We start from the raw sequence: 26727 nt of genomic DNA on the forward strand, positions 1-26727 counted from the left end.
TTATTAGGTATTTCTGTTTATTTAGAAACCCACAATGAAATTAAGTATTTCTGTTTATTTAGAAACCTACAATGAAGACGCTAAACTATAAATTTCACAGGGTACAACCTTAAAGTTGACACCGCTCCGCTAAACGCAGAAAATTTGTCTCGCTATTAGCTAAAAATGTACAATTTTTCGATTTTTGAACCTCTGTAACTTTTTCGTCCAATTTTTTTCTCCACAACATCATACCTTCATAGCAATTAGACTGGAAAACTTTATCATTATTGCCGATTTTCAGATTTTTAACAGTCTTTTAAGAAATGCATATTTTGCGAATGAAAAAAACCCAGATTCAAAACTATCAAGGACTACTTAAAGAACCCTGCAGAATCTGTTGTAGACTGACTATTATTGCAAGTGTCTTCTCACAATCTCCCCCCCCCCCACAGCACAGGGGCATGCTTAGGGTTCACATGAGCCATATTTGCCTGTTTTAACTATTTTTCAACAAATTCACTAACGAAGAACACTTCCCTCTTCACACTTTACTTTTCTCTCCGGGAATAAATTCAAAAAGGCCAGCCGAAGAGTGAAGTGTCAGTCTTCGGTACTTTCTGTTGTGTCCACAACACAATCTCTTCCCAAAAGTTGCTAGACAAAGGAAATAGCCTACCTTCTCAACCAATGGAACTCGGTGAGGGTAGCCTTCACAATGAACTTGGTTAATAGCCAGATACATTCTAGAGCTGAACAAAGCTCTATAAGTCAGCAATGCTCAGACACTGAACGAGCACGTGTAGGTCAGTTTCGTCGCTCTGCGCGCATTCTGGACAGGTCTGGCTAACGTCATTTCTATGCCGAATAATGAAAATACTCAAGCACTCAGAGTATAAGAACAGAAAAGGTTAACAGTGTTGGTAAGTAAACAACTTAAATGAATCGACGGAGAAAGGGGGAATAGTAGGTAGTAGACGGAGAAGTGATGGTAATAGAGAAGGGAGAAGTTATTGGCGGTCGGTGGGGAAGTGAACAGTTAAAAAGTGTCAGTAGTTGACAACGGTCCTTGGAAAATAAAGAGAATTGAATAGGAATTTTACAAAAAGTTAAGCTGTTTGCAGAACTGGTGCGACAAAACTTGAAAGATCGGTATCTGAAAGGTAGAAAGAATGGGAAATTAGAAAAAATATATTAAAAGCTAGTTCTTCAACAAGTTACATCTAATACTAAAATTAAGTGTCTAAAATACAAAATGAAAGGTGTAGCGGGAATATTAAATTGACATTCGCTTGTCATAGAACATTTCTCCGCCATCTACTCAATGTCTTCAAATGGGGAACTATCAAAAGTCATAGAGAGCAAGGTTTGGATTGTAGGGAAGATGAAGAGCAGTTTTGATGCCCACCTCTGTTAAGTAGTTCTTTACCAGGATAGAATTATAGACTGGTAGATTGTCCTGTAGAATTATAGTCTGGTAGATTGTGCAGGTGTCACCGTTCCAAGAGGAAGATCCCTGGCCTTTTGCGAAGAAATCTTCCTGAACTCCCTGAGAACCTCCACAAAATACTCTTTGTTGACCGTCTGGCCAGAGGGAACCCAATGGCTTTCTGTCGAAAAGTGGAGCTTCCATGTGGTCTTGCTTTGCCTGGCTTTCTTGGGTTTCTGGACCATAGAAGTAGATTCAGGTTTGGTCACAAGTCACCAGAGACTCAAGTATTCTTGGATTGGAGATAATGAGCTCAACTACCTCCCAGCTGTCACCAATGCGTCTTTCCTTCTGTTCGTCACAGAGCATCCGTAATGTCTTCATCCAGAAAATTGCGAAATTTTTCAACCAGCTCTGATGTTCTGACGTCCCTCTCTCTCCCCTACCTCTCATCATCTCTCACCTCATCTCTCACCTCATCTCTACGGACCTTGAACTTCTTGTGCCAGCGAAAAACAGATGTTCGGCTCTTACAAGTTAATCTATGAACAGTCTGGAGAATTTCATAAGTATCTGTTGAGTTTTGCCCACTTTAACACGAAACTTTATTGCATAGCGAACTTCCAAACTATCGTCACATCCCCACTGCATTAACAAACTAGTCAATTGTTACAAGCAATGTTTAGTCGGGATTGTTCGAAGTACTATTACAGCCGTCTCGTTCAATGTGGAATCACAAAAATGTTGGCAGGAAATCTTACTAGATGTACAGTAATAAGATATTAAAATTACAATAATCTAGGACATTTATAACTGCCTCTCCTAAAGAAAAAGTCTCAAACTTTCTGGAATACACCCTGTTTGAGTGAATGTGTGTGTGTGTGTGTGTGTGTGTGTGTGTGTTTGTGTGTGTGTGTGTGTGTGTTGTTGCTGTTGTTGTTGTTGTTGTTGTTTTTGTTGTTGTTGTTTCGCTTAAGCATAGCGATACTGGTGTTAGAACTCAATATACATGTGTTTTAGAACAAAGTGTCAGTCGAGTATAGAACAGTAACAAGAAATTAAAATGAAAAGGGAATACAAAATTTATTAGTCATTCGTCATCTTGGTTTTTAATTTCTTTGATGTGTGTGTGTGTGTGTGTGTGTGTGTGTGTGTGTGTGTGTGTGTGTGTGTGTGTGTGTGTGTGTGTACTACAGTACCCGAGCTGTCAGTAATGAGAAAGTTACCCGATGAAAGTTGATAATTAGAGGATGAGGAAGTAAATAAAAATCCCAAAATAACAGGAAAATAAGAAAATTTATCACTCCCTAAATACTACACATGTATGATTCACTGCAGAAGTTCATGAAGAATAGCATTTCTTGTGTAGCCATGAGGAGAAGCTTAGCATTCTGAATTTTCAATCTGTAATTTCAAAATGTTCCTAACCCTAACCCTAAGCATAACCCAGGTCAGGTCATTTCACAGCGTAGACAACAGATACTGCGGTAGACTGCACCCTATAGTAGCAACGAAATTTCTTATGACTGTTGCGATGTTGAGCGAATCATCCGAATTCATGAACATTAAAACATTATGAGATAATAAAGATAGCAAAATGAACTTCCGAATACAATAAAAAATATAAACAGAACTCTAGCAAGTAAGTGGGAACTTGGAAAATTTAACGAGAAAGATTTTTATTGGTCTTAGTGGGGAAAAAAATCCAATCGAACTTGAATGTCATTGTTCTATAGTATGGTAACAACTTACTTCAAAAGAACTGTTCGAGCTACAATTATGAAGAAATCTCTTACAAAAGTTGCAATGCACGACATATCGTCAAAATTTATGAATATTAAAACGTTAGTTAAATGTTAATAAAGCAGAATAAACTTTCAAATGCCAAAAGACAAACAGAACAGCTAAATCGTGTGGAAGTAGAAGCACAATTGGTTACTCTAGAAAACTTCAAATTGCTTCATTAAACATTATGAGGCAAATACAGAGACAAAAAAATAAGCAGAATGACTCCAGCTCGTGTTGAATTATTTAGAAAATAAATCTTAAAAAGTAGAACAAATTCAACAGCTTCAAACTTTAAATTGTTACTCATGAAAATACACACACACACACACACACACACACACACACACACAAAGGCACGTAGCGCATTATATACGTTACGAGTGTATCTATGTGTGTGTGTCTGTTTTTATGTTTGTGTCAAATGTCGCTTGACAACAAGTGCTGGTTTGTTTACGTTCTCATAACTTTGCTGTGTTTCAAAAGGATTGATAGAGTAAGGATTACGCTTTAAAAAATATATGTAGTATGATCGATTTGTTCGACTAAACCCTTCAAGGCGGTTTCCCAGCCTGGCCGCAGTCCAATGACTGAAACGAGTCAAAGATAAAAGATTTATTGAATGGACGTGTGTGTGTGTGTGTGTGTGTGTGTGTGTGTGAGAGAGAGAGAGAGAGAGAGAGAGAGAGAGAGAGACAGACAGACAGACAGACAGACAGACAGACAGACAGACAGACTCTGTAACATTCTGACACTGATAATGTTGACAACGCAAGTGTGAACTACTTTTACTTTTTGAATGTCAAAGGATATTTCGTTGCGGCCGAATAAAGAAGAGGAGGAAGGGGGATTATACTTTAACAGTGATTTCTCAGTAATACATATTTCCAATAATTTTATAGTTGTAAATAATCTGTCAGCTTGAACCCTTCAGAGATGAAAGGCACAACCACGCCGAAGAATGACTTGAAAATCAAACTCAGAAAGTAAAAACTTTGTAAATAGTCGTAATTTACTAAGGGAAGCAATTTTTCAGGGAAAGAACTCTTGCATAAAACCTTTTTGAGTTATTTCCCTTGGACTGTGAAATTACACTTTTCTTTAAAATTTTGTCTAATTTATCACTAATATAGTCGACCCAGATCAGTTATGAAGGAACAGTCCGCTGATACACAGAAAGTTGTCCAGACAGCTAGTCGTGGCTGGTAGGTGAAGCATATCGAGTGACCGTGTAGGTTCACCTAAAAGTTTATTAAGTAGTCGTAATTCACTAAGGAAAGCGATTTTTCAGATATAGAACGTCTCAGCCGAGTTTAGCAGTCTTTAATGGATTTGTTGCGAAAAAGATTGATGATGTTCTCGGAGAAACTCTGGGCGTCGACAGAATCGAACTAGCTGGTCGTTTCCGCAAGACTTTCAGGTTGGGACTACTGTGAATTATTTTCAGAAGTCCTTGGCCATCCAACGCTATAAAGGAGTGCTACCAGTTTGAAATAAATTCTACATTTACATAAGTACTGTCAGACCAGCCTGTCCGAGAAGCGCACAGAGCGATGAAACTGTTCTACACGTATTCGTTCAGTATCCGGGTATTGCTGCCTTGTGCAGTTATGTCAGATACTCTCACGTGTAAGCAGAGACGGATCAGGATATCAGCCGAATCCATCGGGATGATTTTCCAACATCCCTATTTTAACAGGGCAAGGAAAGCAGTTTTCTTCTGTCTGGTGGCTACAGCGAAAGAGACTGCATGACGGACGAAGATAGAAGGTATGTAGACAGAAAAGTTCGTCTATAGTAGAGCCCGCGTCGTTTTTTTTTTTTTTTTTCGAGTTGCAACTTGAAAAGGAAGTAAAGATGAGGAGGAAGGTGTTATCCTCGAGGATGGGTGAGAATGGCGAAAACAAAAAGGGTATATAGGACTACCTTTGATGTTCAGGGTTATCAAAGCTGCTGGTCTCATACCTAAATCAGAAACCATTATTGAGGTGGTGAGCCGGTAGAGATGTTAGAGCGCCAGAAAAAATGCACTTGTTTGGGTTCTTTACGTTCTGAGTTTAAATGCCATCGAAACAGTTATTTAAAAAAGGCAGCGGACTGCACAGTCGTTAGCTTCATGAATCAAGACGGTAAGTGACATTTGTCCAGCTTTTTTTTATTTTCAGCGTTCAAATCACTCCGGGATCAACTTTGTCTTCACTCTTTTGGGGTCAATAAGATAAGTACCAGTCAAACACAGAGGTCGATGTAATCGACTTGCCCCTGCCCTCAAATTTACAGGCCTTGTGTCAAAATTTAAAAAGACTCATTTTCATTATTATTATTATTATTATTGAACGGCCATCTATCGGAACCGTTCAACATCTCGCGTTCGGTTCGCCAAGGGTGTCCTCTCTCCTCCCTTCTATATGTATTGACTCTCGAGCCATTACTGCGGAAGTTGGAGGCTTTGAGGGGCGTCCCGCGCGATTTGGGTTGTGGAAAGAGCGTGTCTGCCTATGCCGACGACGTCACCGTGATGGTGTCGAGCCACAGGCATACTGACCTGATTGGCGAGACACTAAACGAGTATGAAGCGGTGACAGGTGCGAAAATTAACGCGGAAAAGTCAGTGGGCTTGCAACTAGGCACCTGGAGGGGCAAGTCCATGCCGTCCAACAGTGTCGTAGGGTGCTGGACAGACGGACCCGTTAAACTGCTCGGGGTGTGGTTCGGTCCGGACCTCCAGTTGGAGAAAAACTGGGAAGAAGTGACGAACAGTGTGGCCAACCTCACCCAGAAATGGGCTGAGAGGAAGCTCTCCTTGAAAGGTCGAGCGGAGGTGGCGAATGCGTACATCGCATCCGTCATCTATTACCGTTTGACCGTCGTCCCTTGTCCCGACCGCTGGTTAACCAGATAGTACGCTTGCTCTTCAACTTTTTGTGAAAGGGTCAGGTACCACTGGTCAGGCGCTCCATCTGCTGTCAACAGCCGCTGAACGGAGGCCTTGGCATGCCGTGGTTGCTGATGCGCAAACATGCGCTCAGGCTACGACATCTCAAGCGTTTCCTGGACGGTGAACAGGTGTGGTCGCCGTTCGTCAGACGCGATTTTTCGCAGCTCGTTTCTTTAACAGAGCTGCAATCCTGGATCAAACGTAGACCGAGAAAAGGCGCTTGGCACCTCGAGTGCCACCAAGCTCTCACCGCCCTCAGTCAGGCGGGCAGTATGATCGGTAGTAGCTCCACTCTAGCGTTCTATAGAGGGTTAGTGGAGGAAAAGTGCGACGACGTTCTCGGGGAAACTCTAGACGTCGAGGATAATCAGTTAAACAGTCTGTTCAGAACTTTCGGGCCGGGGCCCATGGATAATTTCCAAAGGTCCCTCGCCTGGCAGTGCTACCGAGGTGCGCTACCTGTTCGAGATAAACTCTACCGGCACGGAAGTGCCGTCAACCGGGCCTGCCCGAGGTGCGCTCAGGGCGACGAAACCGTTCTGCACGCACTCGTCCAGTGCCCGAGCATTGATGACCTGTGGGTTTATATCGAACAGCGACTGTCACGTGTAGGACGGATCCGGCTATCAGCTGAATCCATCGGGAGGATTGACCCGCCGACCTCCTTTAACCGGGAGGGCAAGGCAATTTTCCTATGCCTAGTGGCTGTAGCGAAAGAGGTGATATGGTGGAACCGTTTGAACGGGCTAAAGACAGACACTTTCTCTATGGCCAAGGCCTCAACAACTTTTTCAAGTTCCACTTGAAAAGGAAGATGAGAGTAGAGAGGGAAGTGCTGTCTCATAGCAAATTCGTTGAAAGATGGGTGACTGTTGGAAGAATGGCCAGTATAAACGGACCAATTCTGAGAATACACTTGTAGGAAAAAAAAAAAAAAAAAAAAGGAAATGTAAAAGGAGAAAGGGCTCTATACCCCTTTCTTATTTTTTCTGACCAGGCTCCCGTGGTTTTATAGGTTTTTCCACGTGTAACCTTTCCTTTTTCGAAGCGCCTCCCCCTTTGGGAGTTCTATTTATTTATTTATCTATTTATTTATCTATTTATTTATTATATCTTTCTCCATTTTCTTCCTCTGTTTAAACGAACTTTCCTACCTTTTCGGACAAAACCTTTTGTAACCTTCGTCCTGTCTTTGTCCTTACATGTTTTTAATTGATATTAGCCCTTGTGGCCAATAAAACGAATTAATTATTATTATTATTATTATTATTATTATTATTATTATTATTATTTTATGTTTGACTTTTGTTTTGCATTTGTACAAGTTGGATCCAAGTCTCACCCAGAGACCTCAAGAGACAACAAGTTAGAAGTTCATGTAGGTGTTATGCCTAGGGTACCATATATTTGGATTTGTACAGTTTTGTTCAAGTGAATGTTTAAGAAACCATAAGAAAATTATGTGTTTGCTTTAAAATTTGAGATCACATAGACAGTATTTTACGTAGGATATGGGCAGTTCCCATGAGCACTATCTTTTGAACTTCAGCCATTTTGGGGTTTCCTGGTATCTGAGCTAGGTAGTAATCAGCCCGTTTCGCTGTCATTCCCAGGGCACCTATGACAATAGGTATTGTTTTCGTCTTCAGATTCCACATTTTGCTAATTTCTATTTCAAGATCTTTATATTTGCTCAGTTTTTGGTAGGTCTTGACAGATACGTTTATATCAATTGGGACAGTCATATCAATGAGGAGGCATGATTTTTGTCTGAAGTCTTTCAGTATGATGTCTGGCCTATTTGCGTCTATCTTTCTGTCAGTTTGAATGGTGAAGTTCCAGAGGAGTGCAATGTGATCATTTTCAAGTACTGGGGGTGGTTTGTGTTCCCACCAGTTTTTATCATGGGGCAAGTCCAGGTTTTTGCATATTACCCAGTGAATATATTGTGCAGCTCTATCATGCCTGTTGAGATACTCTGTAGGCGCAAGCAGACTGCACATGGAGACAACATGATCGATGGTCTCATTTTGTTGTTGGCATATACGACATAATGGGGAGCTGCCGTTCTTTAATATGTTGGCCTGGTAGTTCTTTGTAGGTAGGCATTGATCTTGGGCTGCTATGATAAACCCCTCTGTTTCTGATTATTATTATTATTATTATTATTATTATTATGCGCCGGGCTAGATGCTTAGCGGCACTTCGTCCGTCCTTTCGTTTTGGATTCGAATTTCTTTCATCTTTTCCGGGTCAATAAAATATCAGATGTTTCTTCAGCTTGGGTGATATTGAACCCAATGTTCCGATGACGACAAGAACAACTTTTGTATTTGTCTCTCGCAGCCGCAACATCTTTTGACGATCTTAATTTTCAGATCTCCATATTTGTTGACCTTTTCTCTTTCTTTCATGACAATATGTTGATCTCCTGGCACTACCACATCGATTATTAGGCACTCTTGCTAGTCCCTCCAAAAGGCTATTATATACGGTCTTCAGTGTTCTAACACCTTGTCTGTCTAGAAGTCAAAGTCCCAGAGGATTTTTGCCTTCCCATTTTCGTCCATTACTTTTACTGGTGTACATTGGTACCAAGCACCTGTTACTTTGTGTTATGTATTCTTTTGTTCTTGATGGGATAATAAACAACTCACTGAAGGCATTGTTATGTTTCTACTTGTTTACTTTATTTGACATGTTTACAAAAAGTGTCTATAGCGGAGTGATACACGCTGTGCGTATCTGCCTTAAACACAGTTCATACTGCTTAGTAGATGCGCTTAACGAAATAGTACTACTAGTGAAGATGTATTCATATATACGTATACCTATGCATGCACATAGATATGAACATATAACATCTCTTCTTCTTATAGAAGTAATCTCCCTTACACTAATGGATTGTCAGCGCAAGGGTGGCAATCCTGCAGCAGAAACCGTGGGATTATTCTGCCCACACACATGGTTTTCTGCTTCCTAATCTAGCAGAAGTAGTTGTTTTATTTTCCTTCTCTCTTAACGGTATCGAATCGGTAGTAAAATGTTCGACCTCCATCTGGTGGATCTTGTGCTCTGCACTGGTGTCTGAGGTGTGTTGTTGGGCTGCTGATGGGTGGTTGGTACCCGTTGGGGTGATGATCTTGTGGAAACACGGATTCTGTGTGTGCCGTCATCTGCTGTGCATGTTGTGGTTCTTGTTGGTGTTGTCACTGATGTTGCAGGTGTTGCGCGTGCTATCCTCGATAGCTTTGGTGTTGGGCGGATGTGGGCCCTGTTACGTCTCAGCTGCCTACCAAATTCAGTTTCTATAATGTACAATCTTGGAGTTTCAGCTCTACTGACAACCTGTGCTGGGATCCATGTTTTAGTTATAGGATCTTGAGTATGCACATGTTGTACTCCAAGTATCTCAGGTAAATATTGTGCATGTCTGTTGTAATATTTCTGTGCTTGTTCCTGAGTGGCTGCTAGCTTTGCCCTTGTCTCTTCCTGGTCAATAGGAGGTTGAATCTTAGTTGGCAGGGTGGTTTTATATTTCCTGCCATTCAGCATTTCTGCTGGGGATTTCATGTCAGCTCTCAGTGGTGTTGATCGTAGGGACAAAAGAGCCAGGTGTGGGTCTTCCTTGGATTCTCGGCATTTGACTAGTGTTCTTTTGACTGTTTGCACCTGTCTTTCAATGAATCCATGACCTTTGGGGTAGTGTGGAGATGAGGTTACAATGTTGAACCCATACTCATTGGCTAGCTTTTTGAACTCCTGAGATGTGAATTGGGTTCCATTGTCACATATGATCTGCTCTGGTATTCCTTGCTCTGCCACAAGTCCTCGAGCCACTGTAGTTATTGTTCTGGCTCTCAGGTCTTTCACTTTCCTCACAAATGGGAATTTGGAGTAGTAGCAGACCATTATCAAGTACCATTCTTGGTTCTCTGTGAACAGATCTACTCCAATAGTTTGCCATGGCCTTCTCGGAATGTCACTGGACATCATCTCCTCCTTTTGCTGTGTGTTTCTGTGCTTTTGACAGATGTGACATGCCGAAACCATCTTCTCTATGTCTTTATACATGCCTACCTAATACACAGCTGACTTAGCTCGGAGTTTGCATTTTTCCATTCCCAGATGCCCTTGGTGGATCTTTTCAAGAATTTCTTTTTTCATTGATCTGGGTATGATTATTCGGAATCCAGCCATCAGGATTCCATTCTCCACAGCTATGTCATCATGGATGGCCCAATATTCTCGAATGAGGGGCTGCACCTGATGTCTCTTCTCTGGCCACCCCTGAATCACCATCTGAGTAAGGAGCTGGAGTTCTTCATCTTTGCTGGTCTCTTCTTTTATTTGTTCCAGCTTTGTGTTTGTTACATTTACAATGTGGTGGACCTTTACACTTAGTCCTTCCATCTCCTGTTTATCATGTGAGGACAGTCTGGAAAGAGCATCTGCTAATATCAGGTCCTTTCCTGGCTTGTGCCTGATGTTGTAGTCGTATTTTTGGAGCCTCAACAGTAGCCTTTGTAGTCTGGCTGGTGATTTTGTGAGGTTCTTTTTGTCTATTTGTTCTAGCGGCCGATGGTCTGATTCAATATTGAAATGTCTGCCATACAGGTATGTATGGAATTTTTCACAGCCATATACTACTGCCAGGAGTTCTCTTTCAATGTTCGCATACCTTGTCTCTGTGGGCGAGAGAGCTTTTGAGGCAAATGCAATAGGTTTACCTTCTTGTATTAATGCTGCGCCAACTTCTCTCATAGAGGCATCAACTTGGAGCGTTACTGGTTTGCGTCTATCATAGTACTGCAGAGTTGTCTCCTTACTGATGAGCTTTTTGATTGCGTTGAAATCCTGTGTGTGTGAAGCACACCAATCAAACTCTACATCATCTTTATTTAGTTCTCGGAGATTTGCAGTGTGATCGGCCAGCTTGGGTATGAAGGCTCCCATGTAGTTGATGAGTCCCAGGAAGCTCCTGAGTTCTTTCTTCTCTTTGGGTTCTTTGATATCTCTGATGGCTTGCACTTTAGCGGGGTCTGGTTTCACTCCCTCTGCAGAGTATATTATTCCAAAGAATTTACACTCTTTTGCTTTTATCACACACTTGTCTGCATTGAGTCTGATACCTGCTTGTCGGGTTTTCTCCACAGCTTCATGTAAATTGAAGTCATGTGTGATCTCATTCGTGCCATGCACTTGGATATCGTCTGCTATCCCAATTGCTCCCTTGCAGCCTTGGTAGGTTTCATCTATTTGGCGCTGGAAAACATCTTGGCTCACCTTTAGTCCAAATGGGAGTCGGTTGAATCAGTATCTGCCAAATGGTGTGTTGAAGGTAGTTAGCATCGATGATTCTTTGTCTATCCTCATATTCCAGTACCCATTACTGGCATCCAGTTTGCTGAATATCTTGGATCCAGCTAATGATGGTGTGATTTCTTCAAGGGTTGGAATTGGGTAGTACTCCCGTTTTAATGCTTTGTTCAGATCTCTTGGGTCGAGGCATATTCGTAGGGCACCATTGGGTTTTTCTTTGATTACGATAGAGTTCACCCAGTCAGTTGGCCGTGTCACTTTGGTGATTATTTCTTTTTTTTCCATTCTGTCCAACTCTGCCTTCAGCTTCTCTTTTAGTTCTAGTGGAACTCGGCGAGGTGGGTGGACAATTGGTTTGGCATTGGGATCGACTGTTATGTGGTATCGACATTTCTCAAAGCACCTGACAGTATCGTCAAAGCATTCTGGGTACATGCTTATCAGTTCTTCTTTATTTGTGATTGGTGGTCGGTTCTTCATAGGCATATCTCTGTCAATCCTGCTTGGAGCTGCCTTCACTTCACCGTTGATTGACACAATATTCAGCTTTCGACAGGTATCAAGTCCAAGAATTGCAGGTCCCTCTGTTTTTGTGACATAAAAGGAACACTTGATCGTTTTTCCTTTGTGTGTCCCTGTGATGGTTGTTTTGCCCAGTTGTGGAATCCTGGTACCTCCCAATGCAGTGAGGATTATATCACTTGGTGTGAGGATTCCTTCTTTGACTTTCTGCTCATGTATCATGTGTTCTGAGAACATCTTTTTGTAGAGGTTGACAGGTAGGATATTACTCTGGGCTCCAGTGTCAATCTTCAGCTTCAGATCAATGTATGTTCGTTTCCTGCCTGACTTCTTCTGAATTTCTATAGTTGTGTATGCCTCATTTTTCTTTTGGTTGTTATTTCCCATTTCATTTATATTTATTATGCCGACTGCCAAGAATTCCTCCTCTGAAGTATTTTCTTTGAGATGTTGGGCATGTATATCTCTTTGTCTTCTTTTTCCACTCCACTTTGAAAATTGGGGCTTATATTTTTGAGACTTTGCTAGTCTGCACATTTTCCCCCAGTGGTTGGGTTTTCCACATGCTTTGCAGTGTGTACCGTATGCAGGACATTTCCTCCTGTCATTGAACTCATGCTCTGTACCACAGTACTGGCATGTTCTCTGTTTGTGGGTATGTTTCATCCTACGTTTTGATACAGTATCTACACTGCTGCCTGTTATGTTTGTCTGCAGAGTGAGTGAGGCCATTTGTTTGGTAGTGGCTTCGAATACTCTTGCAGTGTCTACTGCTTCTGCCAACTGGAGAGCATCCTTACCGATGAGGGATTTCTGGACTTCTTTATGAGCACACCCCCATATAAGTTGATCAACAATCCTATCGTCCTTGTCTTTGAATTTGCACTTCTCGGCAACATTCTTTAGTCTGGACAGGAAGTTGTCAGTCGTTTCTTGTGGGTATTGTTTCAGGCCCTGGAATTCATATCTATGAATTCTATGGTTTGATCTGGGCTCTAGGTGCCTTTCAAATTTCTTTAAAAGTTTGTCTGGATTATTGCAATCCGATTCTGAAATGTCCCAACTATTGAATAGGTCTAGGCCCTTCTCTCCCGTCCATAAAAGGATGTAGCTTACCTTTTCATCGGCAGTTGCACCTTTCAGGAAACTTTTGAAAGCTAGCTGGGTTTTCTGTTTGAATTTCTGGAATGCTTCCACGATATCATCCGCTTCCCAGTTCATGGTTGGATGTAGATTCATCTGTACGGCGACGGGGAACGCCATTTTTTTGATCGTCGTGTCTGTGTGTCCGAAGACGAAGCGAAATTCAGTTTCTTAAATTTTAGGTTTGTTGTTTTCGTGTTTTGTTGTAAAGGCACTGTTTTCGATTTGTATTTATCGCTGCCACCATGTTATGTATTCTTTTGTTCTTGATGGGATAATAAACAACTCACTGAAGGCATTGTTATGTTTCTACTTGTTTACTTTATTTGACATGTTTACAAAAAGTGTCTATAGCGGAGTGATACACGCTGTGCGTATATGCCTTAAACACAGTTCATACTGCTTAGTAGATGCGCTTAACGAAATAGTACTACTAGTGAAGATGTATTCATATATACGTATACCTATGCATGCACATATAACACTTTGTATCTATACTTCTGGCACAGTAACCAGTGAAGGTTTTGGACTATCTTGTCGTGTCTTGTACCCTTCCTGCGCAAGACTTACACAATGTGAGCCAAGCTTTCTACCTTCTTTCCTCGCATTCTGCGGAGGTTCGTTGCAGTGAGTTGGTATTCAATGCCTTGTCCTGGGCAGCGATTAGGCTTTCAGTTTTCTTTTTTAGGTCACCCTTGCTGAGTCACCTCCATGATGCTTCCTGGTTTTTTAAGTTGTTAGTTTCATGGTGAAACTGACCATATAATTCCATGCGAAGTACTGTTTCATCTCTCTCGTTGGCTGTTCGTGATCGGAATTCATTAGCACTCTCAACTCCATTGTTGGTAAATCCTTCCGCATTAGCAGCATACTATAGCAGGTCTTGTTCGCTGTTTATAGAATACTCTGTCATGCTTCTTCTTTCACTGTCGATGCACTCTTGTACGCTAATCAGGTTACATCCACCTCTACACCTCTTCAGGTACAACCTGTATACGTCCGCTTTAGGGTAGATACACCATGTATTTTCATCATCTTTCGGGTAGTGCGACTGAATTGATCAATCTCAGTTCATAATGGATGCACTATAGTGGACTACTGCAACTGCTCATATGTTAATGGCAGTCACAAGGTTTCTTGCACTGAGTTTTGACTTCAAGTGAAGTTTGAGGCGCTTCACATACACAGCGGTAACCTTGTCTTTCATTTCTCTGTGCAAGATAATGTCCAGTTCCAGGATCCCAAGGCACTTGTACCCACCATTATCTGAGCGTTCCATTCGCTCTCCATTCGGCAGTTCTATGCCCCTACAATCTGCTCTTTTCCCCCCATTTCAAAGTGAGCACTGCACATTTTAAATCCCGAATTCCATTCCTATATCATTGCTGCACATCTGTACAGTCTCAACCAGCCTCTCCATTCTAGGCTCTGCTTTTTCGAACAGTTTTAAATTATCCATGAAGAAGAGGTTGTTGAGACGAGGTCCATTCTTCCTCAACTCATAGTGCGCGTTGACTTTGCATAGAACTACAGAAAGTGGGATCAACGCTATAACAAATAGCAAAAGTGGACAAGAATCTCCCTAGAAGATATCTCTTTTGATTGTTATCTCGGCTAATTGCTAGTTGTTACCGTATTTACTGGAGACACAAATCTATATGCAGTTGATTTTCCTTGCTTTGACAGTAAAGTGTAGTAAAGGAGCCTTAATGTCTCATCGATAGAAATTTTTAATATTATTTAACAATTTACTTGAATTTTAGTTGTTGTTGCTGTTGTTGTTGTTGTTGTTGCTGCTGTTGTTGTTGTTGTTGTTGTTGCTGCTGCTACTGCTGCTGCTGCTGATGATGATGATGATGATGATGATGATGATGATGATGATGATGATGATGTTGATGATGATGATGATGATGATGATGTTGATGATCGAGCAAACCTGTGCTCAAAGACATTCCAGCTATCTTCATCTTTTTTCTTGTTTGTCTGATACAGCATTATCATTATTATTATTATTATTATTATTATTATTATTATTATCATTATTATTATTATTATTGAGTTAGCAGGGTGGCATTTGAGGGAAATTGGCTGATATTTCGAGCCTGTCAGGTGATTTTGTTCCATCAAGAAGGGACGTAATTCATAGAAGTAGAAGTAACTCTTACATAAATTCTTTGAGTTATTTCCCCTCAACTATTGATTTCTTGTTTAGGTTCATGACAAACTTATCGATACCGCTGACTTCAGTATTTGACAGACCCTTTACTTTTTTGATCCCAAAAGGTTGAAAAGCAAAGTTGAACTCGGTGGGAATTGAGCTTAGAAAGTAAGAATCTGGAACCAATAATGCAAAATATTTTTTCCGACTCCTATGATTCTGTTGTCTCAGTGTCTTTTTAAATAATGGTTTCTGATTTAGGCACAAAATCAACAAATTTTAGGGGAGCGAGTTGGTCGGTACTACTAATCACAGTATTTCTAATGCAGCCATATCATAGTATGATATTGTAATATACATTGTAATGCTTTAGTCGTTTAACCTATGTATCATTCTATTCGATTAGGTAAGCTTCGGTCATGTAAGTAGTCGACTAAACTAAGGCATTGCATACAAATCTGTTGTTATATTTTGTCTCAGCTTATCTTAGATTCATAAAGTGCACTCTGACAATGCAGTAATGAATCGTATGTGGTGCAGTGAAATTGTCTAGACACGTTACATTCTCTCCACTGCTTAGTTTGTTCCTGTCCACATATTGCAGCTACTTCTATTGTTTTTGTTGTTTTAACTCCAGGTCAATTGCAAATGAACTCACCTAAAATCAAAAACATTCTAGTCATGACATTCTCATCTTTTCAAATAAATTTATCTCCGACTATATTGTTAATGTCATTCCTTTATCTTTTTTTAAATCAGTGTGAGATTTGGTTGCTATTTCTAGCAGGTCGGGCTACTACCAAGAGATTCCCCACTGCTGATGCTTATTGTTACTATAATAACATTATTGTAGCATTACAGCACATGAGAAGTACTGCAACCGCAACTTATGTTTTTCTGGCGCTCTTGTAATTCAACAAGCTTGCCGCCTTTTCCCCACTTCGACAATTAAATCGGTTTCTTTTTAAGCGGGAACGAATGAGAAATGCTTCTTTCTAACCGTGTATTTGAAATGACTCCAACTAGAAATTCAGAAAGCGCTGTAGTTCTACTGTTGCTGAGAATTCACTTATATTCATATAATTCTCCTGTACTTTTTTTGAGTTCACAGTTCGACTTCTGTCAGAGAAGACTTTGTTCATTATTTTTCGAGGGTCGATAAGATAAATCGTATCACTCATCAAACTCTGAAATTTACTCACTAAACATATCCTTCCGCCAATATTTGTGGTTGTATGCCATTATTAGAAATCAATTCGAAATTAATCAAATAATCCTTTTGCATCTCTCTCTCTCTCTCTCTCTATATATATATATATATATATATATATATATATATATATATCTTTCTCTCTCTCTCTCTCTCTCTCTCTCTCTCTCTCTCTCTCTCTCTCAATTCAATAAAACTAAATGTCACTCGACTAGAAATCAATAGAGTAATATGATGTTATTTCGATGCGTTGTCTATTCTATTAATTTTATTAACATTGGACTTATTGTCTTAAAATATTTATTTGGATAAATAATTGAATAAACTGAAAGAAGCCCGTCGTATATATATATATGTGTGTGTGTGTGTGTGTGTGTGTCGGTGTTTGTCCTCCCACCATCGCTTGACAACCGATGCTGGTGTGTTTATGTCCCCGTCACTTAGCGGTTCGGCATTAAGAGACCGATAGAATAAGTACTAGGCTTACAACGAATAAGTCCTGGGGTCGATTTTCTCGACTAAAAGGCGGTGCTCCAGCATGGCCGCAGTCAAATGACTAAAACAAGTAAAAAAGTAAAAGAGTAAACATCCAATAAAGCTCAAATCAAAAGAAGGTTTCATACTGTATTCCAGTACGAGATCCTTGCCGAAGGGCCGATTTCCCGGTTTCCGTGGCGGCTTTATTTCCCTGCTCTCTGAGCAGGACGCCGGTCCATTAGACTGGGGCAACATGAAATGAAGTGTTTCGCGTGTTTTGCTGAAGAACACAACGCATCGTTAAGTCCAGGAATTGAAACCACAACCTTAGAATTGCGAGTCCAACACCCCTAACAACTAGGTCACACGCCTCCATACTTTCACAATATTGTAATTGTAATTACATGTACAAAATCATATATGTTCATACATTTTTCCCAGAAAAACATATTAAAATATTTCCCTGTGACCGTGAAGTGAAACATACTAAAACTTATTATTCTACAAAATATACTCGTTAAATATGAGTACGATTTATACGCCGACAAATACGATATATTTTCCAATTGTCCCAGGTCAGTTCTACTGAACGCATAGGCATAACCTACAAGTCTATTCAGCTGTAATGAATCGTACTTGGTGCAGCGGTCTAGATATGTCGCGTTCTCTCCACTGCTCAGCTTGTTTTTTGCACGTCATCTGCTGTTGTATTTTAGCTTACAGGTCAGTCGTTAAAGAACCGACCTATCAGGAAAGACATTCTAGTCATGACCATCTCATCTTTTCAAATACAGTTTATCTTTAACTATATTATCTAAATCATTCTCTTAGAAAGAAAAAAAATTAAGTATGACTTTAGAGAGATTCGGTTGCTATTTCTAGCAGATCGGACTCCTACATAGAGACTCCCTGCTGCAGAGGCTACTGGTTACTATATAACATTATGGTAACATTATATTGACTTTTATAACAAATGCAGCTGGCTTCGTAGAACAGATCTCCCAAAGAGAACAAAAAGATACATCTGCAGGTGGCTTCTAAACGCAGACAGCATTTACAATTAGTGCATCTGCCACACACACAATGTGTGTGGGGAGGTGCAAGTGTGCGTGTGCGTGCGTGTGTGTGTGCGTGTGCGTGTGCGTGTGTAAATAAATTGTATGAAAATAATAAATTTGTACTCAGATAAATGCAAAATTATTTTTTGGTTTGGGTTCCTTTTTTTTTTTTCTAATTACAAGCTGGCAGAATTGTTAGCACGCCGGGGGTAAATGCTTAGCGGCATTTCGTCCTTCTTTGAGTTCAAATTCCGCCAAGGTCAACTTTGCCTTTCCTCTTTTCGGAGTCGATAAAATAAGTACCAGTTGAACCCTGAGGTCGATGTAATCAACTTAACCCCTTCCCCTGAGAGGAAATAGCTGGTTTTGTGCGAAGATTTGAAATCATTATAACTGCACCCAAAAACATACATACATACATACATAAGAAGATTGCATTGTTTTACACCATTTTATTACTTCTGGAATAATACCAATGTTGTCTTCGAAACATATCGGAAGTAAAAGAATTTGAATAACACCTGCGTTTAACTCCATTTATATATATCAATATTTAGCGCGGTTCAGCTTTCGTTATTCAGTCGAATAGGGTTTCTGGATGTACAGGACTACTTGCAATTACAGCTTTACTTGAATAAAAACTTTATTGTGGTCATTCAATAAAGTGGCACAGGCAGGGTGAACTCAACGTTGCTTGAGGGCTGATGAAGCTATTGTGTGAGCGAGTTTTTTGTTCTGTTTTCCCAGTGAGAGGGAGGATGCAGATGCAGCAGTATTTCTAGATTGTGTGTGTGTGTATGTGTGTGTGTGTGTGTGTGTGTGTGTGTGTGTGTGTGTGTGTGTGTTTGTGTGTGTTTGTGTGTGTGTGTGTGGAGCGTATGTGTAGTATTTTTATGTTGCTGAGAGTAATGGTAGACTGTATTAAATATAGTCCGGGAAGGACAGGTGGCAGTTATGACCGTTGTAGACTCCGAAGAATGGAAAGATTGACGGAGTTGAAGTTCAGGAATACAAGGAGGGAATTCATTAGGTTTGCAGTTCTTGAAAGAAAGGTCTTTAAGAAATGATTCCATACAGGGTCTCGGAGTAAGAGACAATATGGGTAGGAAGCCGAAAAGAGATGGATGAAACATGTGGATTGTAGTTGTTAGATCTTCCAGAACCATCCCTGGTCAAGCAGAAATATGATTCAAAGCATTATAAGTCGCATAAAGTGGGTTTGGATTAATGTGACCCACAGTTTGCTAAAACAAAGAAGCAGAAATAAGAATACCATATTCGGTATACTATCCAGGATGCAGCAGTAGTAGCACCATTCCAGATAAAGGGCAAAGACACCCTTCGGTCAAGAATGATCATGGGTTTGCACCTAGAAAGCCCCACTTCGAAACAAAAGCTTGGGCAAGGTTGGTTTTTATGGAAGATCAACAATCACCCATGCATACCAGCCTCACCTCTCCATCCCACTGTTGTTATCCAAGGGAAAGGCAAAGGGGCCGATACAGCTTGGCACCAGTGACGTCGCAACTTATTTCTACAGCTAAGTGAACTGGAGTAACGTGAAATAAAGTGACTTGCTCGAGAACAAACCACACAGCCCGGTCCGGGAATCGAACTCAATATTTTATTATTGTGAGCCCGAAGCTCTAACCACTGAACCATGCGCCTTCACATACCGTTCCGGATACATAGATATTATTCTTGAGTGGATGATACTATTTTTTAGACGCTGAATGTGAAGCTTTGTCTTTGGGTTTTAGTAGCTTCTGCTGTCTTACAAATGCTTCATGGATTCTAAGCCGTGACACTTGCTACCTGGAGAGCTTTAGCTGTCATATACATATGTAATGCAAGTTTGCTTTATTTGACTTGTAATGTTTGTCGTAGCGCAATTAAAAGAAACCAAATTACCATTTTCTCATCGAAAGATGTTGTCGAGGTTTCTGTTTATAGCTATATTTGGCCTGAAGTCTCCAGGTTCCTCATGGACGCCCACAACTGCCACAGCAAGTCTGTGCAAATTATGAACATCTGTATGCCCACAATCGCCTTCTATATGTATACCTGTTCTCCCTAATATTTTTTATCGTCTTTAAAGCAGGAGCCGGCAAGACTTCCTTTTGTACCCCCAACCCCTCACCCTTTTTTTTTTTTAGACAAACCCCCGTTTTCGGTTACGGAGAATGCGAATATGCAAAAAAATTGGCAAAAATCGGCATGTTGAAATTACCCCCCGCCCCTAATTTCATCATTTTTTAAACTTTTTTCAGAAATTTTTTATTTTTTTAATATGCGGTAAAATACGGAGATTATGATTCTGAAAAAATTTCCAAAATTTTTGTAAAATTTCAATTTAAAAAGAAAAAATGCACCTCCTCCTCTCCATGCAGTGTACGGCTACTTTTTTCAGAATTTTTCTCTCTTTTTTTTTTCAAAATATGCGGAAAAATACGGAGATTATGATTCTGAAAAAATTTCCCAAAATTTTTGTAGTTAGGGTTAAGGTTAGGGTTAGGGTTTTAGGGTCAGGGTTTTAGGGTTGGGGTTAGGATTAGGGTTTTAGGGTTAGGTTTAGGGTTACGGTTACGGTTAGGGAAAAGAGTCAGCAATGAAGAAAGTTGGGGGAGGGGGGCGAAATTTCCAAATGCCTATTTTTGGTAATTTTCCGGAATCTCCGTATCCGAAAACGGGGGTTTTTGGCAAAAAAAAAATGGGGGCGGAAATGGGGGGAGGGAGAGGAAGTCTTTCCGCAGGAGCCATATGTCTGTAGTTAAATTTTCATAAGATCTTCAGTTTCTTTCTAGCATTGTCATTTTAAATGTAAATATGGGCAAATTCTGAGAACCAGTAAAAACGAAAACTGCATGAATAATTTTCAATTTTTTTCATCTCTGTTTAAAGCATCTCTCTCTCTCTCTCTCTCTCTCTCTCTCTCTCTCTCTCTCTCTCTCTCTCTCTCTCATTCAATACAGTGACAGCTTTCAACTTTTGTTTTCCTTATTTGTGTCAAATCCTAGAGCAGCATGACCTGCAGAATAAACTCGGCTTGCAGAACTGACAAGTAAACAACTACTACTTCGACTACAACTTACATGCAAAACCATACGTCACACTATAAATAAACAATGTAACAAAACAACGTTTGTGTCAACAGGTGTAAGTGATAAAACTTGCTAAATAATACTAATTCCACTATTTCGAGATGCAATATGCACAATAAACAACAAAGAGCAAAAGATATGAACGATAAAACAACTATTATTCGTAAAATATTTGTAATAGTATCTTTCAGTTAAAACGGCTGCTGCTTTACGCTATTAACATTTTCAATCAACAGTAGACATGTAGGTGGTGGCGGTGTTTGACCTCGATATACTTGGCTATTAACTCTGCAGAGTTCATAGTAAACAGTCGATTTGATATTTCCAACTTAGAGAAAAGTTCATTATTGAAATCTTTTACTGACATTGTTTTGTGCTTCATTGCAAAATCAACTTAATTTTGTTAATCCGTCTGTAAACAATATTGTGTTTAATTCTACATTGTGTTCAGCTTCTATCTTTATATTGTAACAGAGCAGTAGTTTGTTCGATTCCAACAGTGACCTGAATAATAATAATAATAATAATAATAATAATAATAATAATAATAATAATAATAATAATAAAAACACTTTCAATACAGTAAACATAAGAGCACCACAGCAAACCACAGCACATACCCAAGGCGCACAGAGCTGCGCTCGGTAGTGAAGTGAAAGTACGTTATAAAAATAAAACTACTGAATAATAATAATAATAATAATAATAATAATAATAATAATAATAATAACAACAACAACAACATCGAAAAATACCTTAGGAATGAGAACCCATGTTCGAATTTCCCCCAAGACACCTGATGAAGGCTGGAGGGTATATCAGCCGAAATGTTGTGTTAACAACAAACAAATTGAGGACAAATATCCGTCAAATGTAAATAATGTAAATAATGAACATCTTACGAGTCTTTAGAAATTGAAAAGCAAACTAAAAGTAACCTAAAGTAATCTCCCTTGAAGAGCACACGCCAAAGCAGCACCGTCATGGTGGATATATTAGGCTTGAGATATTTGTACCTCGGTGTCACTTTCATGGCATGCATTGCTCTCTCATTCACTATTAATCCTTTCTACTAATAAGCACAAGGCCTGAAATTTTGGGGGTGAGGGCCAGTCGATTACATCGACTCCAGTACGCAACTGGTACTTAATTTATCGACACCGAAAGGATGAGAGGCAAAGTCGATCTCGGCAGAATTTAAACTCAAAACGTAGCGATAGGCGAAATACCGCTAAGCATTTTGTCCGGCGTACTAACGATTCTGCTAGCTTGCCACCTTATGCAATAATAATAATAATAATAATAATAATAATAATAATAATAATAATAATAATAATAATAAGGATTTCATATTTTGGCACAAGGTCAGCAATTTGGGGCGAAGGGTTAAGTCAATTACATCGATCCCAGTATCCTTCTGGTACTTATTTTATCGATCCCGAAAGGATGAAAGGCAAAGTTGACCCTGACGGCATTTGAACTCAGAGCGCAAGACGGACAAAATGCCGCTAAACATTTTACCTGACGTGCTAACAATTTTGCCAGCCTGCAACAACAACAACAACAACAACAACAACAACAATAATAATAATAATAATAATAATAATAATAATAATAATTACTTCATTAACACCCAAAGGTTTGCAAAATGGGCGAGGACGGTACAAAGACGCTGCAATGTGGAGTTACATAAAAGCCTGTAAATAGTAAAGTAACAAAAAAAAAAGAAACAAAAAATTCAGAGCAGAAAAACTTTCCTTAAAAAAGAGAGATTTCCGAAGGCTGCTCAAGGAAATTTGACAAAACCACTGTCACTCTGAGCACAAAGACAAGTTCCCTCCCTTCGTCCTCTTCCCTCAATCTATAGTCGCATGCTCAGAGCAGGCCTGTTCACTCGGACCATTTTTGCCACATTCACCCACCTTTCAACAAATTGCTGGAAGGCAATATTTCCCTAAGTAGAATTTGAAGAAGTTGATGAAGTCTCGGCCAAAAAGGAAGGTATCTGTCTTTAGCCCTTTCAGAGTATCCGCATTTTAGCTTTGCAAGTTTTACTGCCACTTCTTTGTGTAACGCAAATACCCATTCCCCTACTTGACCTTCGGTTAAGTTATCGCATATTGCAGAAATAAGCCCGGTTTCCATATTCTGTTTCCAACAAAAACTTCTAAATTTGATCACGATTTAATTGATGAGAGAGGATTGTCACTATTTTCTCAACAATGTTCATGATATTCCTTGATTTCAAAGACTTGACACATAACTTTTGATTGATAATTGAAGTTCAGGAAGCTTGGGCGCGGTTTCGAGGTTTACCATTTATCCTTGCAGCAATGTCATGATGTCTTTCTTCTTTGCCACAATTATCGATGCCCCATCAGTTGAGATGCCTCTTAGCTTTGGTACATAAACTTCCATTTCAGCCTTTTTCAATAAATCTTCAAACATTTTTTAATCTAATGGTCGCTCCTGCATAATTCCATATTAAGCAATATTTCTCAAGTCTTTTGCTCTCGTTAAGCGCTAGTGAAAAAAAAATTTCGATTAACTGCAAGTATCCCTTAAATAAGTTTCAACATCTATGGAGATTTCTTCTACTCATCATTTGAACTCTATTACAAACAGGCTGATATAAGCAAATATAAATTTCCTTTCGCAACAAACAATGTCGGTAAATATTCTTTTTGACAAACATTCCATATGTTTTGAAACTTCGTGATTGGCATGAATATTTCCTTTATTTTCATTACTTGCCCTGGGAAATCTTTTTGGTTTTTCGAAACTAGCCTTCAGTAGCTCAACACCGACTTAATTTGCCTGTCTAACTATGTTTAACTATGGAGAGTCTCTTAACCCTTGAATAGTGGGAGAAGGTTACGTGAATAAGTGTGCCAAACGAGCAAAAAACAAAAATGGATCGTTTTTACTCATATTTTCACTTTAAATAAGTACAAACACAATGAAAATATCTTAATTCTCTTAGATAATAAAAATTAAGGCACGCAATTGAAATTTCTGCAGTGTTGTCAAACGAATGTACAAATGGAGAAAAATTTATGTACTTTTTTCATACAGAACTTTCTTCTAAACTATCTCGAACATCATAAGTATCGTCTACTTCATCTGATGACGAAGGAAAATGAGGAAATAAATAGTCGTCATCGCTGCATAAATATTTCATTTGCAACTTAATTTCTCCCACAGATAAGGGCTGCTTATGCGTAGGTGTATTTAAGGAAGTCGGGCACTCGAGAGCCAATTGATGATGACTGGACCTAAGTAAAATTTTTGAAACATCAGTTGATGAGGTCTGCTGTTTGTCTAATGAAAAATCCATCGGTTAATGATGTCAGCCGTTTAAGGGTTAATGTCGTCTGATATTTGCCACATTCTTAGCAGGAATTCCACAATGAATGACTTGATCAATTCAAATCTTTATTGTCTACATTGTCCAACAATTTCGATCTGTCAAGACGTATGATGTCTTTATCATGTACAAGATTAAGAGTCAGGGTAAGGGACAAAGAGAGAGATAAAGTGAACAGAAATAGATGTGCAAAGCAACTTTTGTTTTCATAACAGCACAATATTGTCAAGTAGACCAGTAACATTTATAAGTAAATCAAACTAAGTATACATGGTAAATGTCGAGTAATACTTTATATAATGAGAAGTATTTTATTTATATTTTCCACTTGAAACTTTCTAAAAAAAAAGGAAAAAACACTCATTACTATATTTGGCTTTACCAAATGAAATTCTCAGCTGCTTAATGAGATGTTTCGTTTAGTCATCAGAACGCTTTTCGTAGTAGATTCTAGTATACTGCCCCGCTCATCTGACCACACCTTATTTATTACAGAAAACACTCTTTTATAGCAACGAGAAGTTCCAACTCAGATATTATGAACTTTATTTCTTTTTAAATGTATTCAATTGTGACATAATAGTAACAACACTAGCGTTGAACCTTCGAGCATTCAAATGGTTTTTAATATTCTAAAAGATCCAGTAAACTTACTTCCATGTACAGTTGAGTACAAAACAGAAGAACTACGACCTCTCGTGACAAAAGAAAAAAAAAAGAAAAACGGGGCATTGCCGGCAGTTACTAACACACTGCCGGCATGTCTCGAAACCCCGTCGCTGGGAATTGCGCTACCGACGGAAGAAACTGTGGCCCTTTCCTATGTGACAGACGATGAATTTGTAATACTCTTTCACAGGGGAGGGACTTTAGAAAACTTTGTAAAGAAGGTGAAAAAAAAGGCCGGAGGGAAGGGGTTCTGTCCTGTACTGAGGACCCTGATTGGCCTCCGCAGGTGACTACGGAGGGCATAGGGGAAACCGATTTGTACAGGATAATGAACTCCTTCCCCGAGGATATCTTTAAATTTATGTGCCTCGTTTTGTAAGGACATGGAGTCCATTTGTGAAAAATGTAACAGGTTTGGTGTCTCATTTGAAAGGAACTTGTGTCCCAGTGAATTGTAGATAGAGGTTTATAGCCTCAAATGGTTTTGTAAAGGAGAAGAGAAGAACAATGTTTTCGGGAAGCATCCATTGGTGGGCGTCGTCTGCTTCCCTCATCAATATCATTATTTTGCTCATCATTCATTTCATTTGTGTTGTTGTCCAGTCAGCATTTGCTTCTATCTATGTAAAAAAGCCTTTATGGCAAATTTGATGAAATAAGGAAAGAATATTTTAGAATACCAAATCATGCAACAGCTTAATACTGACTGGTTACTTCATAGAAAATGTGGCGGTTTGCTCATGTTGTCTGACCGGTTATCCAGCGGTTAGGGTTTCGAATTACCGCTACGATGTAATTTCCTAAGAAATGTGTGTTAGCAGCACTCGGAAGCGCATCCACAGCAATTCGGTGTAGGATGTCCGGTTACTGTAAAAATAGATGAATCAAAATATATGCATCGGAAATATTACCGAGGAGAGTAGCATGAAGGGCACTGGGTGCTTAGTGCTGTAGAAAGGGGTACAGAAAAATGTATATAAAAAAATATGTACGGTTTTCATATTATATTAAATATGTTTCGTTTCATATAACAATGAGTGTTATGTTTTTCTGTTAATGTGACAGTTTTCATCTCGTATCAGCAATATAAATGAAAGCCTATGTATGTGTGCATATCACGGAAACGCTCCAAAACGGTGCGTTTCGGGGAAAATGTATTTGATTTTCGAAATCAGCGTCTCGACAGTAAGGCTTTCGATCATTAGTAATTAAAAAAATATAATTTTCTACGAGAAATGACTCAACTTTTAGATCACCAAATCTATTCTCTCTCTCTCTCTCTCTCTCTCTCTCTCTATCAGGCTTTCTCTGTCTTTTATGCCTTCCCCTTCTCTACATGTATATTTTCCGCATTCTTTATCTTTCTCTCTCTTTCTCTCTGTATATGTATACCTCTCACTCATGCTACTACCCCGCCCTCTCTCTCTTTTTCTTTCTCTCTCTCTCTCTCTCCCTCTTTCTTGATATTACATGTTATGCAATATCAAGAGCATTTAGCTCTATGTAAATTATCTATGCCCATTCGACTGTTTCACATGACCTTATTTATTGAAACTTATTAAAACTTTT

The 26727-nt window shown here is 39.5% G+C and overlaps 1 protein-coding gene and 1 long non-coding RNA gene across 2 annotated transcripts; both read right to left on the reverse strand.

Moving 5' to 3' along the window:
• Positions 1 to 11444: 11444 nt before the first annotated feature.
• On the reverse strand, positions 11445 to 13238 carry LOC149135056 (uncharacterized). Its single transcript, XM_089353466.1, has one exon. The coding sequence runs from the start codon at positions 13236 to 13238 to the stop codon at positions 11445 to 11447; it is 1794 nt and encodes a 597-aa protein (XP_089209592.1).
• Positions 13239 to 21261: 8023 nt separating this feature from the next.
• LOC106868080 (uncharacterized) lies at positions 21262 to 26501 on the reverse strand. The gene is made up of 2 exons (XR_001409219.3): positions 22745 to 26501; positions 21262 to 21626 (listed from the first exon to the last, which is right to left on the reverse strand). It is a non-coding gene; the product is annotated as an uncharacterized LOC106868080 (long non-coding RNA).
• Between the last annotated feature and the right edge of the window lie 226 nt (positions 26502 to 26727).

The sequence above is a fragment of the Octopus bimaculoides genome, chromosome 6, assembly GCF_046866305.1.
Source record: "Octopus bimaculoides isolate indiv1 chromosome 6, ASM4686630v1, whole genome shotgun sequence".
Classification (NCBI taxonomy): Eukaryota; Metazoa; Mollusca; class Cephalopoda; order Octopoda; family Octopodidae; genus Octopus; species Octopus bimaculoides.

Excerpts from the sequence above, each read along its gene's own strand:
- LOC149135056 (XM_089353466.1), bottom strand. The coding sequence starts at position 13,238 with ATGGCGTTCCCCGTCGCCGTACAGATGAATCTACATCCAACCATGAAC.